Consider the following 14,030-nt stretch of genomic DNA (forward strand, 5'->3'; position numbering starts at 1 on the left):
AGAAATTTGAGGCATGTGCACACTATGGTGGAGAGAGAGTTAGAGTTTGACTGCCCCTCCAGGAATAGCAGCTTTCAGCCCAGCTAGGCGGTGTAACGGTTGATACAGTAAGTCATGTTCCGACTGAGGGGTGCAGTCAGACACACAGGGTTAATAGATATAGATAATAGATAATAGATTCTGGGTAGGGCCAATGCAGTGCTTCGCTCGCAGCACACAGGCCATGTGCCATCTGGTGTAGATTTGTCTGAATTTTTCCAGTCTTCTCCTGGCAGGCAGAGAGAGGGAGAAAGACGTGAGCAGGGCTCAACGTGTGGGCTGCCTGCCTTCAGCTGTGGCATGCTGGACCATATGGCACAAATGTGGACACTGACTCAAGTAACAAATTTGATGACTTGAGTCTCAGCTCAATATAAAATAAAATAACTTGAGACCTGAGAATGATGACTTGAAATGATCTGTCCGGGTTTTGAACGTTTTGTGGCACAGAGTCTCCGTTGAGATGACTTTCCACGCAGCCAGACACAGTAACCGCAGCCTCTCTCTCTCCCTCTGAGCAGGGCAGGACTGAGCCCTGTCATTGGTGTCTCCTTGTTGTATCAAAGCTGCCCGGGCCTCATCAGATCTGCTGTGTTGTACTTACACTACATCTAAATACTCAACTCTAAAAATTCTGTTGTAGTACTGAAACTGAACTTCAGAGTGGGGCTCGAATAACCCATGTGTGTCTATGATGTATGGGGGGGGGGGGGGGGGGGTAGTAGTGTAAAGCTCCTGACATATTTCATTAATCATGGATACCCATTGTGAATGTAACACCATGTAGGGGGGTGATTACTGACTACCGTCTGGATTTAATCACATGCACCATACTTTATTATGGATTTCACTATATGGCATCGTATGTACTGGGCTGGCTGTTGTGGTTTACCCCGGTTCTCACACCCTCTGGTTGCCGAGTGAGAGCTCACTGATGCCTCTGTGTAGTTTCAGAGTTTCTCTGTAATGTGCTCCACATGTTGCCGTGATGCCGGGGCACTGTCAGTTGATATTTCTTAGCTTCAGCGAGGATAGGAATCTGTAACTTTTTCTCCGACTGTGGGCCATGCAGAACTCACTGAGGGAGGGGGCAGAGTGAGCTGGAGGTTACTATGGTTACCCTGCTTTCCCTTAATTCGAACCCCTGGCTGTGTAATGACAGAGGAGGCGCTGAGCTCTTTCTAATCTCCCTCAACTTATATTTATTATCCTCATTGTCAACTAAAGCATCATGATCATCACACAGGGAGACCATTACCTACGCTAAGCCTGCCACACACACACACACACACGTTCAGTGGTTATTGTACCCTTTCCTGCTTAGTTCATGTCTTTCTGGTCATTCTACCGTAGCGTCTAGGCCTCAAGATCACCCTGGCCTAAAGACGTCGGCATGATTCCCAGCTGAAACAGTTCGGAAGAGTTTGTGCACATTTTATGTCAACGTTTTGTGACGTTTTGGACCTCAGTGAGTGTTTTTTCGGCTGTCGAGAACACAAACATTTTTCTAGAGGCAAGCCGAAGTTTGGAGCCGAATCAGACACGCACTGCAAACAAGGAAGAGGATAGACTACTGGACGTGTTGTGGTGAATAGTGTACAGTTGCTTTATTGTCAAAGATGCACTAATACTGCTTGGGAATGTCTAGAGGCAGGATTGTCCATGTAGAAGGTACAGAATTGAGTTGAGGTGGTGCAGAGTTCTTCTGACCTGTCTCTGCACCGCTGTGTCACAGACTTAAGCACAGACTGTGTTGGTGGTTTGAGATCCCCACCAGGTACAGCCTGTGACTGGCTGTCCAGGTCATATGACTCTAGCCAGGGGAGAGTGTTCTGGAAGGGCCCAACGTAGTAGCCAGGACCAGAGGTGTGAAACTGGGGGATGGTAGTCACTGCTGAGCTGGAGGGTTTCCCTCCAAATATTGTGCCTCTGTGTCCCAGGCCAGAGAGAGGGTTTAAAAGAGGGGTTTTGATCACACAGTCAGACGTGATCTTGAGCTTCTCCTGCCTTCTTATTGAGCCATTTCCCTCAAAAGGGAAGTGAAGTCAGACATGGGGCTGAATTAGTGTTATTTGTGTCAACACACACAGTCATACAGTCTATAACCTTCCCCGGGAGAGAGGACTGTTAACAGGATTATTGCAGGTGTCGGGTCTTTAGTGATGACTCTCTACTCGTGGGCGGTTGAGGGTTGGACTGGAATATATTCCTCCATTTTTGAATATATTCCTCCATGTCCCGTCCAGCTACAGTCACTCTATTGTATGTTTACCATCAAAGCAAAGTGTGTCTAATTCTCTGTGTGAATTCTAATTGAAAGAAGTGTAGGTTTAATTTTAAAGGGGCCTGTGTGATCATGTATCAGCTCTGTCACTGTTTAATGTGTTCGTCTCATCTTCTTCCCTCCTCTAGGCCCAGATTCTGCTGGACTGTGGAGAAGACAACATCTGTGTTCCCGACTTAAAGCTGGCGGTGCAGGGGTGAGTTAGTCCCTTCATTTCCTTCTCTATAAGTCCTAGACCATACACGGCCCAGGACATCCACTGGATCAGGAGAATATAGCTATGTATGGTCAACTGTGAGCCAGGTTGTAGTAAGTGAACTCTTCACCCCACTATGCAGATGAGTCGGCCTTGTTGTTGTTTTGATCTGATGGGTAAGTAAAGCTGTGTCGTGCTCCACCCGTTTCTTTAGTTTAGCCAGTCTGTTAATAGCCCTACAATGCTCCACTAGCAGAGGATACTACTTTGCTTTGAAAACAGGAAGGAGTGCTGGTCTACAGGGACAGGGATTGGCTGTCAAGCTGGTGGGGGGAAAAAGACAGGTGGGATGGAACAGATTTGTTGGAACGTATGGGGACTGGGGAGAGAGTTGTAGGTGTGCCAACCAGTACCAGCCTCCCTCTCGAATCGTTTGAAGTAGTATTCAGAGCATCAACACACTTTGATCTGTGGGCATTTTGCCCCCCCCTCTCTCTCTTGCTCTCTTTCTGACCTATCATTTTTGTAACGGTTGTCTTCCTCTTCTGATGAGGAACAGGAAGGATCGGACCAATATGCAGCGTGGTAAGTGTTCGTAATTTTAATCAATAGCACTGAACACTAAAAATACAAAGAAACAAAAGAACAACCGAAACAGTTCCGTCTGGTAAACTACATACAAAGACACAAAACAACTACCCACCAATCATAGTGGGAAAACAGGCTGCCTAAGTATGGTTCTCAATCAGCGACAACGATTGACAGGTGCCTCTGATTGGGAACCATACCAGGCCAAAAGCAGAAATACAAAACATAGAACAAAAACATAGAATGCCCACCCCAACTCACGCCCTGACCAAACTTAAACAAAGACCTCGGTCCCAGCTTTGATGCACCTGTACTGACCTTGCCTTCTGGATGATAGCAGGGTGAACAGGCAATGGCTCGGGTGGTTGATGTCCTGTGACATCAGGTGATGTAGGTGTCCTGGAGGGCAGGCAGTGTGCCTCCGGTGATGTGTTGGGCAGATGACACCACCCACTGGAGAGCCCTGTGTTGGGCAGACGACACCACCCACTGGAGAGCCCTGTGTTGGTCAGATGACACCACCCACTGGAGAGCCCTGTGTTGGGCAGACGACACCACCCACTGGAGAGCCCTGCGTTGGGCAGACGACACCACCTACTGGAGAGCCCTGCGGTTGGGCAGATGACACCACCCACTGGAGAGCCCTGTGTTGGGCAGACGACACCACCCACTGGAGAGCCCTGCGGTTGCGGCAGTGCAGTTGCCGTACCAGGCGGTGATACAGCCCGACAGGATGCTCTCAATTGTGCATCTATAAAGGTTTGTGAGGGTTTTAGGGGCCAAGCCAAATTTCTTCAGCCTCCTGAGGTTGAAGAGGTGCTGTTGCACCTTCTTCACCACACTGTCTGTGTGGGGGGACCATTTCAGATCGTCAGTGATGTGTACGCAGAGGACCTTGAAGCTTTTCACCTTCTCCACTGCGGTCCCGCCAATGTGGATAGGGGCATGCTCCCTCTGGTGTTTCCTGAAGTCCATGATCAGCTCCGTTTTGTTGACGTTGATGGAGAGGTTATTTTCCTAGCACCAGTCCGCCAGGGCCCTCACCTCCTCCCTGTAGGCTGTCTTATCATTGTTGGTAATCAGGCCTACTGCTGTTGTGTCGTCTGCAAACTTGATGATTGAGTTGGAGACATGCATGGCCACGCAGTCATGGGTGGACAGGGAGTACAAGAGGGGGCTGAGCACACACCCTTGTGGGGCCCCTGTGTTGAGGATCAGTGAAGTGGAGGTGTTGTTTCCTACCTTCACCACCTGGGGGCAGCCTGTCAGGAAGTTGCATAGGGCGGGGTTCAGACCCAGAGCCCTGAGTTTGATGATGAGCTTGGAGGCCACTATGGTGTTGAAGGCTGAGCTATAGTCAATGAACAGCATTCTTACGTAGATATTCCCCTTGTCCAGATGGGATAGGGCAGTGTGCAGTCCAATGGCGATTGCATCGTCTGTGGTTCTATTGGGGCGGTAAGTAAATTGAAGTGGGTCTAGAGTGTCATGTAAGGTAGGGGTGATATGATCCTTAACTAGCCTCTCATTGCACTTCATGATGACAGAAGTGAGTGCTACAGGGCGATAGTGAGTTCAGTTGAGGAAAATCATAATGCATTAACTGTCTTTGGCAGTTAGATGATGATAGTGCTGCATTCATTTCAATACTTTGTATAATAGTAGCTTGGGGCAAAGGGTCAATGATGAAATTCCCAGCAATGTATCCGAGACATATCCTTCATTCCTGTAGTTGATATTTCTACTGTTTTCCTGCCAAGGCACACAACCTGTTCCACAAATGCCCCAGGGGAAAGGTTTTTGTTTTTTATGGGTTCTTTCAATGTTAGCCCTTTGTTTTCTTTAAAGGGAAAATCCACTCAAACTATTTCGGAATTTTTTTCATTAGTCCACTTGATACAGTCCCAAACTGTTTTGTATGTCAGCAGTCAAGTTTTCAAGATATTGGACTTTCAAGAAGTGTCCCTGGCTGTTGGAGTCTGACTAGGCTGGCTGGCTGTTTTAGTCTGACTTGGCTGGCTGTAGGAGGCTGGCTGTAGGAGGCTGGCTGGCTGGCTGTAGGAGGCTGTCTGGCTGTAGGAGGCTGGTTGGCTGGCAGTAGGAGGCTGACTAGGCTGGCTGTAGGAGGCTGGCTGGCTGTAGGAGGCTGTCTGGCTGTAGGAGGCTGGTTGGCTGGCAGTAGGAGGCTGACTAGGCTGGCTGTAGGAGGCTGACTAGGCTGGCTGTAGGAGGCTGACTAGGCTGGCTGTAGGAGGCTGACTAGGCTGGCTGTAGGAGGCTGACTAGGCTGGCTGTAGGAGGCTGACTAGGCTGGCTGACTGTAGGATCAAATCAAATTTATTTATATAGCCCTTCGTACATCAGCTGATATCTCAAAGTGCTGTACAGAAACCCAGCCTAAAACCCCAAACAGCAAGCAATGCAGATGTAGAAGCACGGTGGCTAGGAAAAACTCCCTAGAAAGGCCAGAACCTAGGAAGAAACCTAGACAGGAACCAGGCTATGAGGGGTGGCCAGTCCTCTTCTGGCTGTGCTGGGTGGAGATTATAACAGAACATGGCCAAGATGTTCAAATGTTCATAAATGACCAGCATGGTCAAATAATAATAATCACAGTAGTTGTCGAGGGTGCAACAGGTCAGCACTTCAGGAGTAAATGTCAGTTGGCTTTTCATAGCCGATCATTAAGAGTATCTCTACCGCTCCTGCTGTCTCTAGGGAGTTGAAAACAGCCGGTCTGGGACAGGTAGCACGTCCGGTGAACAGGTCAGGATTCCATAGCCGCAGGCAGAGTAGTTGAAACTGGAGCAGCAGCACGGAGTAGGAGGCTGACTAGGCTGGCTGTAGGAGGCTGACTAGGCTGTCTGGCTGTAGGAGGCTGACTAGGCTGGCTGTAGGAGGCTGACTATGCTGTCTGGCTATAGGAGGCTGACTAGGCTGTCTGACTGTAGGAGGCTGACTAGGCTGTCTGACTGTAGGAGGCTGACTAGGCTGTCTGACTGTAGGAGGCTGACTAGGCTGTCTGGCTGTAGGAGGCTGACTAGGCTGTCTGGCTGTAGGAGGCTGACTAGGCTGTCTGGCTGTAGGAGGCTGACTAGGCTGTCTGGCTGTAGAAGGCTGACTAGGCTGTCTGACTGTAGGAGGCTGACTAGGCTGTCTGACTGTAGGAGGCTGACTAGGCTGTCTGACTGTAAGAGTCTGACTAGGCTGTCTGGCTGTAGGAGGCTGACTAGGCTGTCTGGCTGTAGGAGGCTGACTAGGCTGTCTGACTGTAGGAGGCTGACTGGGCTGTCTGGCTGTAGGAAGCTGACTAGGCTGTCTGACTGTAGGAAGCTGACTAGGCTGTCTGACTGTAAGAGGCTGACTAGGCTGTCTGGCTATAGGAGGCTGACTAGGCTGTCTGACTGTAGGAGGCTGACTAGGCTGTCTGGCTGTAGGAGGCTGACTAGGCTGGCTGTAGGAGGCTGACTAGGCTGTCTGGCTGTAGAAGGCTGACTAGGCTGTCTGACTGTAGGAGGCTGACTAGGCTGTCTGACTGTAGGAGGCTGACTAGGCTGTCTGACTGTAAGAGGCTGACTAGGCTGTCTGGCTGTAGGAGGCTGACTAGGCTGTCTGGCTGTAGGAGGCTGACTAGGCTGTCTGACTGTAGGAGGCTGACTAGGCTGTCTGACTATAGGAAGCTGACTAGGCTGTCTGACTGTAGGAGGCTGACTAGGCTTTCTGACTGTAGGAGGCTGACTAGGCTGTCTGGCTTTAGGAGGCTGACTAGGCTGTCTGGCTATAGGAGGCTGACTAGGCTGTCTGGCTGTAGGAGGCTGACTAGACTGGCTGTAGGAGGCTGACTATGCTGTCTGGCTGTAGGAGGCTGACTAGACTGGCTATAGGAGGCTTACTAGGCTGTCTGGCTGTAGGAGGCTGACTATGCTGTCTGGCTGTAGGAGGCTTACTAGGCTGTCTGGCTGTAGGAGGCTGACTAGGCTGTCTGACTGTAGGAGGCTGACTAGGCTGTCTGGCTGTAGGAGGCTGACTAGGCTGGCTGACTGTAGGAGGCTGACTAGACTGGCTGTAGGAGGCTGACTAGGCTGTCTGACTGTAGGAGGCTGACTAGGCTTTCTGGCTGTAGGATGCTGACTAGGCTGGCTGGCTGTAGGAGGCTTACTAGGCTGTCTGGCTGTAGGAGGCTGACTATGCTGTCTGGCTGTAGGAGGCTGACTAGGCTGTCTGGCTGTAGGAGGCTGACTAGGCTGTCTGGCTGTAGGAGGCTGACTAGGCTGGCTGACTGTAGGAGGCTGACTAGACTGGCTGTAGGAGGCTGACTAGGCTGGCTGGCTGTAGGAGGCTGACTATGATGTCTGGCTGTAGGAGGCTGACTAGGCTGTCTGGCTGTAGGAGGCTGACTAGGCTGTCTGACTGTAGGAGGCTGACTAGGCTGTCTGACTGTAGGAGGCTGACTAGGCTGTCTGACTGTAGGAGGCTGACTAGGCTGTCTGGCTGTAGGAGGCTGACTAGGCTGTCTGGCTGTAGAAGGCTGACTAGGCTGTCTGACTGTAGGAGGCTGACTAGGCTGTCTGGCTGTAGGAGGCTGACTAGGCTGTCTGGCTTTAGGAGGCTGACTAGGCTGTCTGGCTGTAGGAGGCTGACTAGGCTGTCTGGCTGTAGGAGGCTGACTAGACTGGCTGTAGGAGGCTGACTATGCTGTCTGGCTGTAGGAGGCTGACTAGACTGGCTATAGGAGGCTTACTAGGCTGTCTGGCTGTAGGAGGCTGACTATGCTGTCTGGCTGTAGGAGGCTTACTAGGCTGTCTGGCTGTAGGAGGCTGACTAGGCTGTCTGACTGTAGGAGGCTGACTAGGCTGTCTGGCTGTAGGAGGCTGACTAGGCTGGCTGACTGTAGGAGGCTGACTAGACTGGCTGTAGGAGGCTGACTAGGCTGTCTGACTGTAGGAGGCTGACTAGGCTTTCTGGCTGTAGGATGCTGACTAGGCTGGCTGGCTGTAGGAGGCTTACTAGGCTGTCTGGCTGTAGGAGGCTGACTATGCTGTCTGGCTGTAGGAGGCTGACTAGGCTGTCTGGCTGTAGGAGGCTGACTAGGCTGTCTGGCTGTAGGAGGCTGACTAGGCTGGCTGACTGTAGGAGGCTGACTAGACTGGCTGTAGGAGGCTGACTAGGCTGGCTGGCTGTAGGAGGCTGACTATGATGTCTGGCTGTAGGAGGCTGACTAGGCTGTCTGGCTGTAGGAGGCTGACTAGGCTGTCTGACTGTAGGAGGCTGACTAGGCTGTCTGACTGTAGGAGGCTGACTAGGCTGTCTGACTGTAGGAGGCTGACTAGGCTGTCTGGCTGTAGGAGGCTGACTAGGCTGTCTGGCTGTAGAAGGCTGACTAGGCTGTCTGACTGTAGGAGGCTGACTAGGCTGTCTGACTGTAGGAGGCTGACTAGGCTGTCTGACTGTAGGAGGCTGACTAGGCTGTCTGACTGTAAGAGTCTGACTAGGCTGTCTGGCTGTAGGAGGCTGACTAGGCTGTCTGGCTGTAGGAGGCTGACTAGGCTGTCTGACTGTAGGAGGCTGACTAGGCTGTCTGACTGTAGGAAGCTGACTAGGCTGTCTGACTGTAAGAGGCTGACTAGGCTGTCTGACTGTAGGAGGCTGACTAGGCTGTCTGACAGTAGGAGGCTGACTAGGCTGTCTGACAGTAGGAGGCTGACTAGGCTGTCTGGCTGTAGGAGGCTGACTAGGCTGTCTGACTGTAGGAGGCTGACTAGGCTGTCTGGTTGTAGGAGGCTGACTAGGCTGTCTGACTGTAGGAGGCTGACTAGGCTGTCTGACTATAGGAAGCTGACTAGGCTGTCTGACTGTAGGAGGCTGACTAGGCTTTCTGACTGTCGGAGGCTGACTAGCCTGTCTGACTGTAGGAGGCTGACTAGGCTGTCTGACTGTAGGAGGCTGACTAGGCTGGCTGACTGTAGGAGGCTGACTAGACTGGCCGTAGGAGGCTGACTAGACTGGCTGTATGAGGCGGACTATGCTGTCTGGCTGTAGGAGGCTGACTATGCTGTCTGGCTGTAGGAGGCTGACTAGGCTGTCTGGCTTTAGGAGGCTGACTAGGCTGTCTGGCTGTAGGAGGCTGACTAGGCTGGCTGACTGTAGGAGGCTGACTAGACTGGCTGTAGGAGGCTGACTATGCTGTCTGGCTGTAGGAGGCTGACTAGACTGGCTATAGGAGGCTTACTAGGCTGTCTGGCTGTAGGAGGCTGACTATGCTGTCTGGCTGTAGGAGGCTTACTAGGCTGTCTGGCTGTAGGAGGCTGACTAGACTGGCTGTAGGAGGCTGACTAGGCTGTCTGACTGTAGGAGGCTGACTAGGCTGTCTGGCTGTAGGAGGCTGACTAGGCTGGCTGACTGTAGGAGGCTGACTAGACTGTCTGGCTGTAGGAGGCTGACTAGACTGGCTGTAGGAGGCTGACTAGACTGGCTGTAGGAGGCTGACTGGGCTGTCTGACTGTAGGAGGCTGACTAGGCTTTCTGGCTGTAGGATGCTGACTAGGCTGGCTGGCTGTAGGAGGCTTACTAGGCTGTCTGGCTGTAGGAGGCTGACTATGCTGTCTGGCTGTAGGAGGCTGACTAGGCTGTCTGGCTGTAGGAGGCTGACTAGGCTGTCTGACTGTAGGAGGCTGACTAGGCTGTCTGACTGTAGGAGGCTGACTAGGCTGTCTGACTATAGGAAGCTGACTAGGCTGTCTGACTGTAGGAGGCTGACTAGGCTGGCTGACTGTAGGAGGCTGACTAGGCTGGCTGACTGTAGGAGGCTGACTAGGCTGGCTGACTGTAGGAGGCTGACTAGGCTGGCTGACTGTAGGAGGCTGACTAGGCTGGCTGACTGTAGGAGGCTGACTAGGCTGGCTGACTGTAGGAGGCTGACTAGACTGGCTGACTGTAGGAGGCTGACTAGACTGGCTATAGGAGGCTGACTAGGCTGGCTGACTGTAGGAGGCTGACTAGGCTGGCTGACTGTAGGAGGCTGACTAGACTGGCTGACTGTAGGAGGCTGACTAGACTGGCTATAGGAGGCTGACTAGGCTGGCTGACTGTAGGAGGCTGACTAGGCTGGCTGACTGTAGGAGGCTGACTAGACTGGCTGACTGTAGGAGGCTGACTAGACTGGCTATAGGAGGCTGACTAGGCTGGCTGGCTGACTGGCCAGCAGAAGATCAGTGTTTGAAATATGGTCCATGTTGCTTCCTCTCTGCCTGGTTTTATGAGTTCAGCTGTAATTAGAAGCGTCTGTGTGGCCCTTGTATGGTATTCCTCTCTCATTGTGTTCAGAGAGGGAGAGAGCTGGAGGGAGAGATCGAGGGGAAGGCGGAGATGTTTTAAAGTCCTAGTCTGTGCTCTATCGCATGTATGACTTTACTGCTACATTGGAAACGTTTTGTGTGAGGGGGATGCAAGGGGGGAGGAAAGAGGGTCAGGGGGAGGGGGAGGGAATTTCCTGAGATGAATCTATGTGCTTTGGGCTGTGTCCCGTTCTGAATCCCAGCTCTAAATCAGCCTGATATGTAGAGCAGAAAGCCTGAACAGGGAAGAGGAAGAGACAAAGCACAAAGTATCAGGCTGTAGCAACAAAACATGTTAGTGGCCAGACTGCTATTGCCAACTACTATCTGAACTGTACACAAAGCTTTAACAGTTCTCTCTCCCACCTCTCTGTGCTTATTTACCCTCAGAGACCTGACACCTCTTGACCTGACCTCTGACCCTATTAGTAATCCATTTCTGGTTTTGTTGGTCCATCAGGGACAGGAAGGAAGTGTACCTAGGTGATGACAACTTGCTGACCTTGACTTTCAACGCGCGGAACGAGGGTGAAGGTGGGGCCTATGAGGCTGAATTGTATGTGGTGTTACCTCCTGAAGCAGACTACAGCGGTATAGCTCGCAATAACGAGGTGAGAGCAAATACTAAACATTCAGCTCACCCCAGCATTTCTATTAGATATGGAGGCTCCCAGTCTATTGGCTTATAAGACTTACAATGATAGATTTATTGGGAGGACTGTTATGGAAGTTATGAAAACTTTAAGTGGAACCAAATGTTCTTGAGTTGTGAAACGTTTTATAATGTTGCTGACTGTTGCCATCTTTAACACGCCATCTTGCAAAATAGATTTGAGCTAATTGAGAGTAGCCTATTTACATAAGGATGAAATTATAAAATGAGTCTATAGATTGTAAATATATTTCTTCTCTATTGTGTTCTAATTTCAAAATATTTTCTCTTCTTTCTCACCCAGAGCCTGACCCAGCTGACCTGTAGCTACGAGGCTGAGAACCAGACCCGCTACCTCAGCTGTGACCTGGGCAATCCCATGAAGTCTGGCACCAGCGTAAGTCAAGGATTTAGGTTCTGCTCGCCCTTTCTGAAAGTGTTGTTTATGAGTAGGGTCAGGAGTATTTTTTGGTTAGGTCACATGGGTGGAAAACAGGAGCAGTTCTGGCTCTTGAAGTGAAAACATTGTTGACGTTTCAGCCATCTTGGTCTCAATCCGAATGAGGTCACATGGACCTAAAAAGAAACTCCCGCTCTGGTCCTACGCAAGACCTTTCTGAAGCGCATTGATTATGAATAGGGCAACCAGGTTTTCCTGATTATGTCACATGGTCCTGGCCCTACTCATAAGCAATATCCTTCATTGGTTCTGATGAGTGGTGATGACCAGTGGAATAGTGCGCTAGCCCTCTGAGATTTGTTTAGGGGGGAAAACAGTCATCGGAGCTATGCAGAGAATCCCTTTTTTCTCCTGTGTGAAAGAAGGGATTGTGTTATGCTATCGAGGGGTTGGTAGAGAACTGGACAGGAAAGACCTTGTCATGTTACATCAGTATTCAGAGAGGAAGTCCCTGTCCGGTTAGCAGGAAGCTGGTCTACTTCCCTGCTGAGCAGAGGTTCCCTCCTAATGACCTGCTGGTCGTGGGCAGGTTGTTGCTGTGGGTTTGTAGTGTGTCTGACTCCAGAGGAAGACTAAAGTGGACGTTGGTGGAGAGGTTTTTCTGATAAAATGGTTTTATTTCAAGTGTAAACTAAAGTTGAAAAACTTTAGTATGCAACAAATACATAGTGTATATATAGATCCTGCCATTGTAATACTCATTGTGTGCGCTGATTATACCTGGGCTAGTTTGTCCCTGGAGTGGATTAGTGATAATTCATAATTGCATATATACAGACAGATGATATGGATTAATATATTCATTGAGCCAGGGAGAAACCAGCCTTTTTATGAGCAGTATTTTCATTGCACACACACACACACACACACACACACACACACACACACACACACACACACACACACACACACACACACACACACACACACACACACACACACACACACACACACACACACACACACACTTAAATAGTAAAAGCTTTAACCTTGCTGGTCTCCTGATTGCAATTACTGTGCTGTATGTGCATGTGGTTTGGATGGAAGATAAAAGTGGCATGACATTCCAATAGAGAGAAGGGCAGCAGAACAGAATGCTGTAACCAGGAACTCCCAGACCTGCAGGCCCAGGTGTATTACAGCTGTATACCACCCAGACAGACAGGCAGACAGACAGATAGACAGAGAGTACTGATTGATTGACCTCTGAACAGAACAGAGAGGAGAGAAGAGGAGAGGCCTGTTAGCCTGATGGGAACTCTGCCCCCCCAGGATTTGCTGTAGTCTGCTCACTGTCTCTGTACTGTATGTGTAAAAAATAGTAACCAAACAGTGCACAGGTTCCCTCACAAGGTTGGCTTTGTTCTGTTGGTTGCAATATCCCTTAGCCATTAGTACCTGTCTCTCTTACATCATGTTGGGGCTGTAGTCCTTGACCACGTTGCTTCTCATCTGCAGCTGTGGGCAGGCCTGCGTTTCACTGTGCCACGACTGAAGGACACACACAAGACGGTTCAGTTTGAGCTGCAGATCCGCAGGTATGACTCACAGTTACCTCTCCTCTCTAAGCATATGTTTGAACTGGGACTATAACTGGACATGTGTTTGAACTGGGACTATAACTGGACATGTGTTTGTGTCATTGACAAAATAATTGAAGGCTAAACTTTCCAAGCCGCTCTTACCAGACAGTTGCTGATAGGTGTGTGTATTCTGTACTTCACCACCCTCTCTCTCTCCCTCTTTCCACAGTAAAAATGAGAATAATTCCCACAGTGAGGTGGTGCCCTACAAACTGGAGGTGGTTGTCCAGGCCAATGTTATTTTACAGGGGTGAGTTCAGAGGGAAGTCTGGCGGTTGGAAGAAACTCTGTCAGTGTTAGAAAACCTTTTGGAACTCCATAGAAGTGCTATTCTTTAACCCCCCAAACACACACACACAGTCACTCACTCTCTCGCTGCCATCTCCTTCTCTCTGCTCTCTCTCTTTTTGAAGTGTCTCCCGGCCAGACAAGGTCTTCTTCCCTCCCCTCAACTGGAAGGTCTCCAAGACCCCCCAGGAGGAGCAGGACATTGGGCCTGTAATCCAACACGTCTATGAAGTAAGGAGCCAGAGGGTTGGGGTTGGGGTCGGGCAGGTTAGGATTAGGATTATGGTGGGAAGATCCAATGGAACATTCAATGCATAGAAAAAGGGAAGTGCATCATGGACATTCTCTTTTTTCAATGTAAGCAGCCAGAGGCCCTCCAGGAGGCTAGCTGCTAGCCAGCTGGACAGGCAGAGTCATCGGGATGTAGCACAGGGTTCTATACAGAAGACACTGACCTTTAGCAGGTCTGTAGTAGCAGGTAGTACTTCCCAGACAGTGGCCTTTGTGTAGAAGCACACCAGACAGACACTACTTCCTGAAGAAACAGAGAAGCAAACCAGACTGACACTACTTCCTGGAGAAGCTGAGAAGCACACCAGATGGACA

At 50.4% G+C, this 14,030-nt stretch overlaps 1 protein-coding gene across 1 annotated transcript in view; it reads left to right on the plus strand.

Annotated features, from left to right (window-relative positions):
- Window positions 1-14,030, plus strand: part of LOC110532566 (integrin alpha-5) — an 88,197-nt gene that overhangs the window by 50,509 nt on the left and 23,658 nt on the right. Inside the window, exons 19-24 of the mRNA XM_036988561.2 lie at window positions 2,452-2,519; window positions 10,902-11,052; window positions 11,398-11,490; window positions 13,012-13,091; window positions 13,306-13,386; window positions 13,550-13,655. Coding sequence (XP_036844456.2) covers window positions 2,452-2,519; window positions 10,902-11,052; window positions 11,398-11,490; window positions 13,012-13,091; window positions 13,306-13,386; window positions 13,550-13,655 — 579 coding nt within the window. The remainder of the gene's footprint in view (window positions 1-2,451; window positions 2,520-10,901; window positions 11,053-11,397; window positions 11,491-13,011; window positions 13,092-13,305; window positions 13,387-13,549; window positions 13,656-14,030) is intronic.

Source organism: Oncorhynchus mykiss, chromosome 9 (genome assembly GCF_057628025.1).
Source record: "Oncorhynchus mykiss isolate SJ-2025 chromosome 9, ASM5762802v1, whole genome shotgun sequence".
In the NCBI taxonomy this organism is placed as follows: Eukaryota; Metazoa; Chordata; class Actinopteri; order Salmoniformes; family Salmonidae; genus Oncorhynchus; species Oncorhynchus mykiss.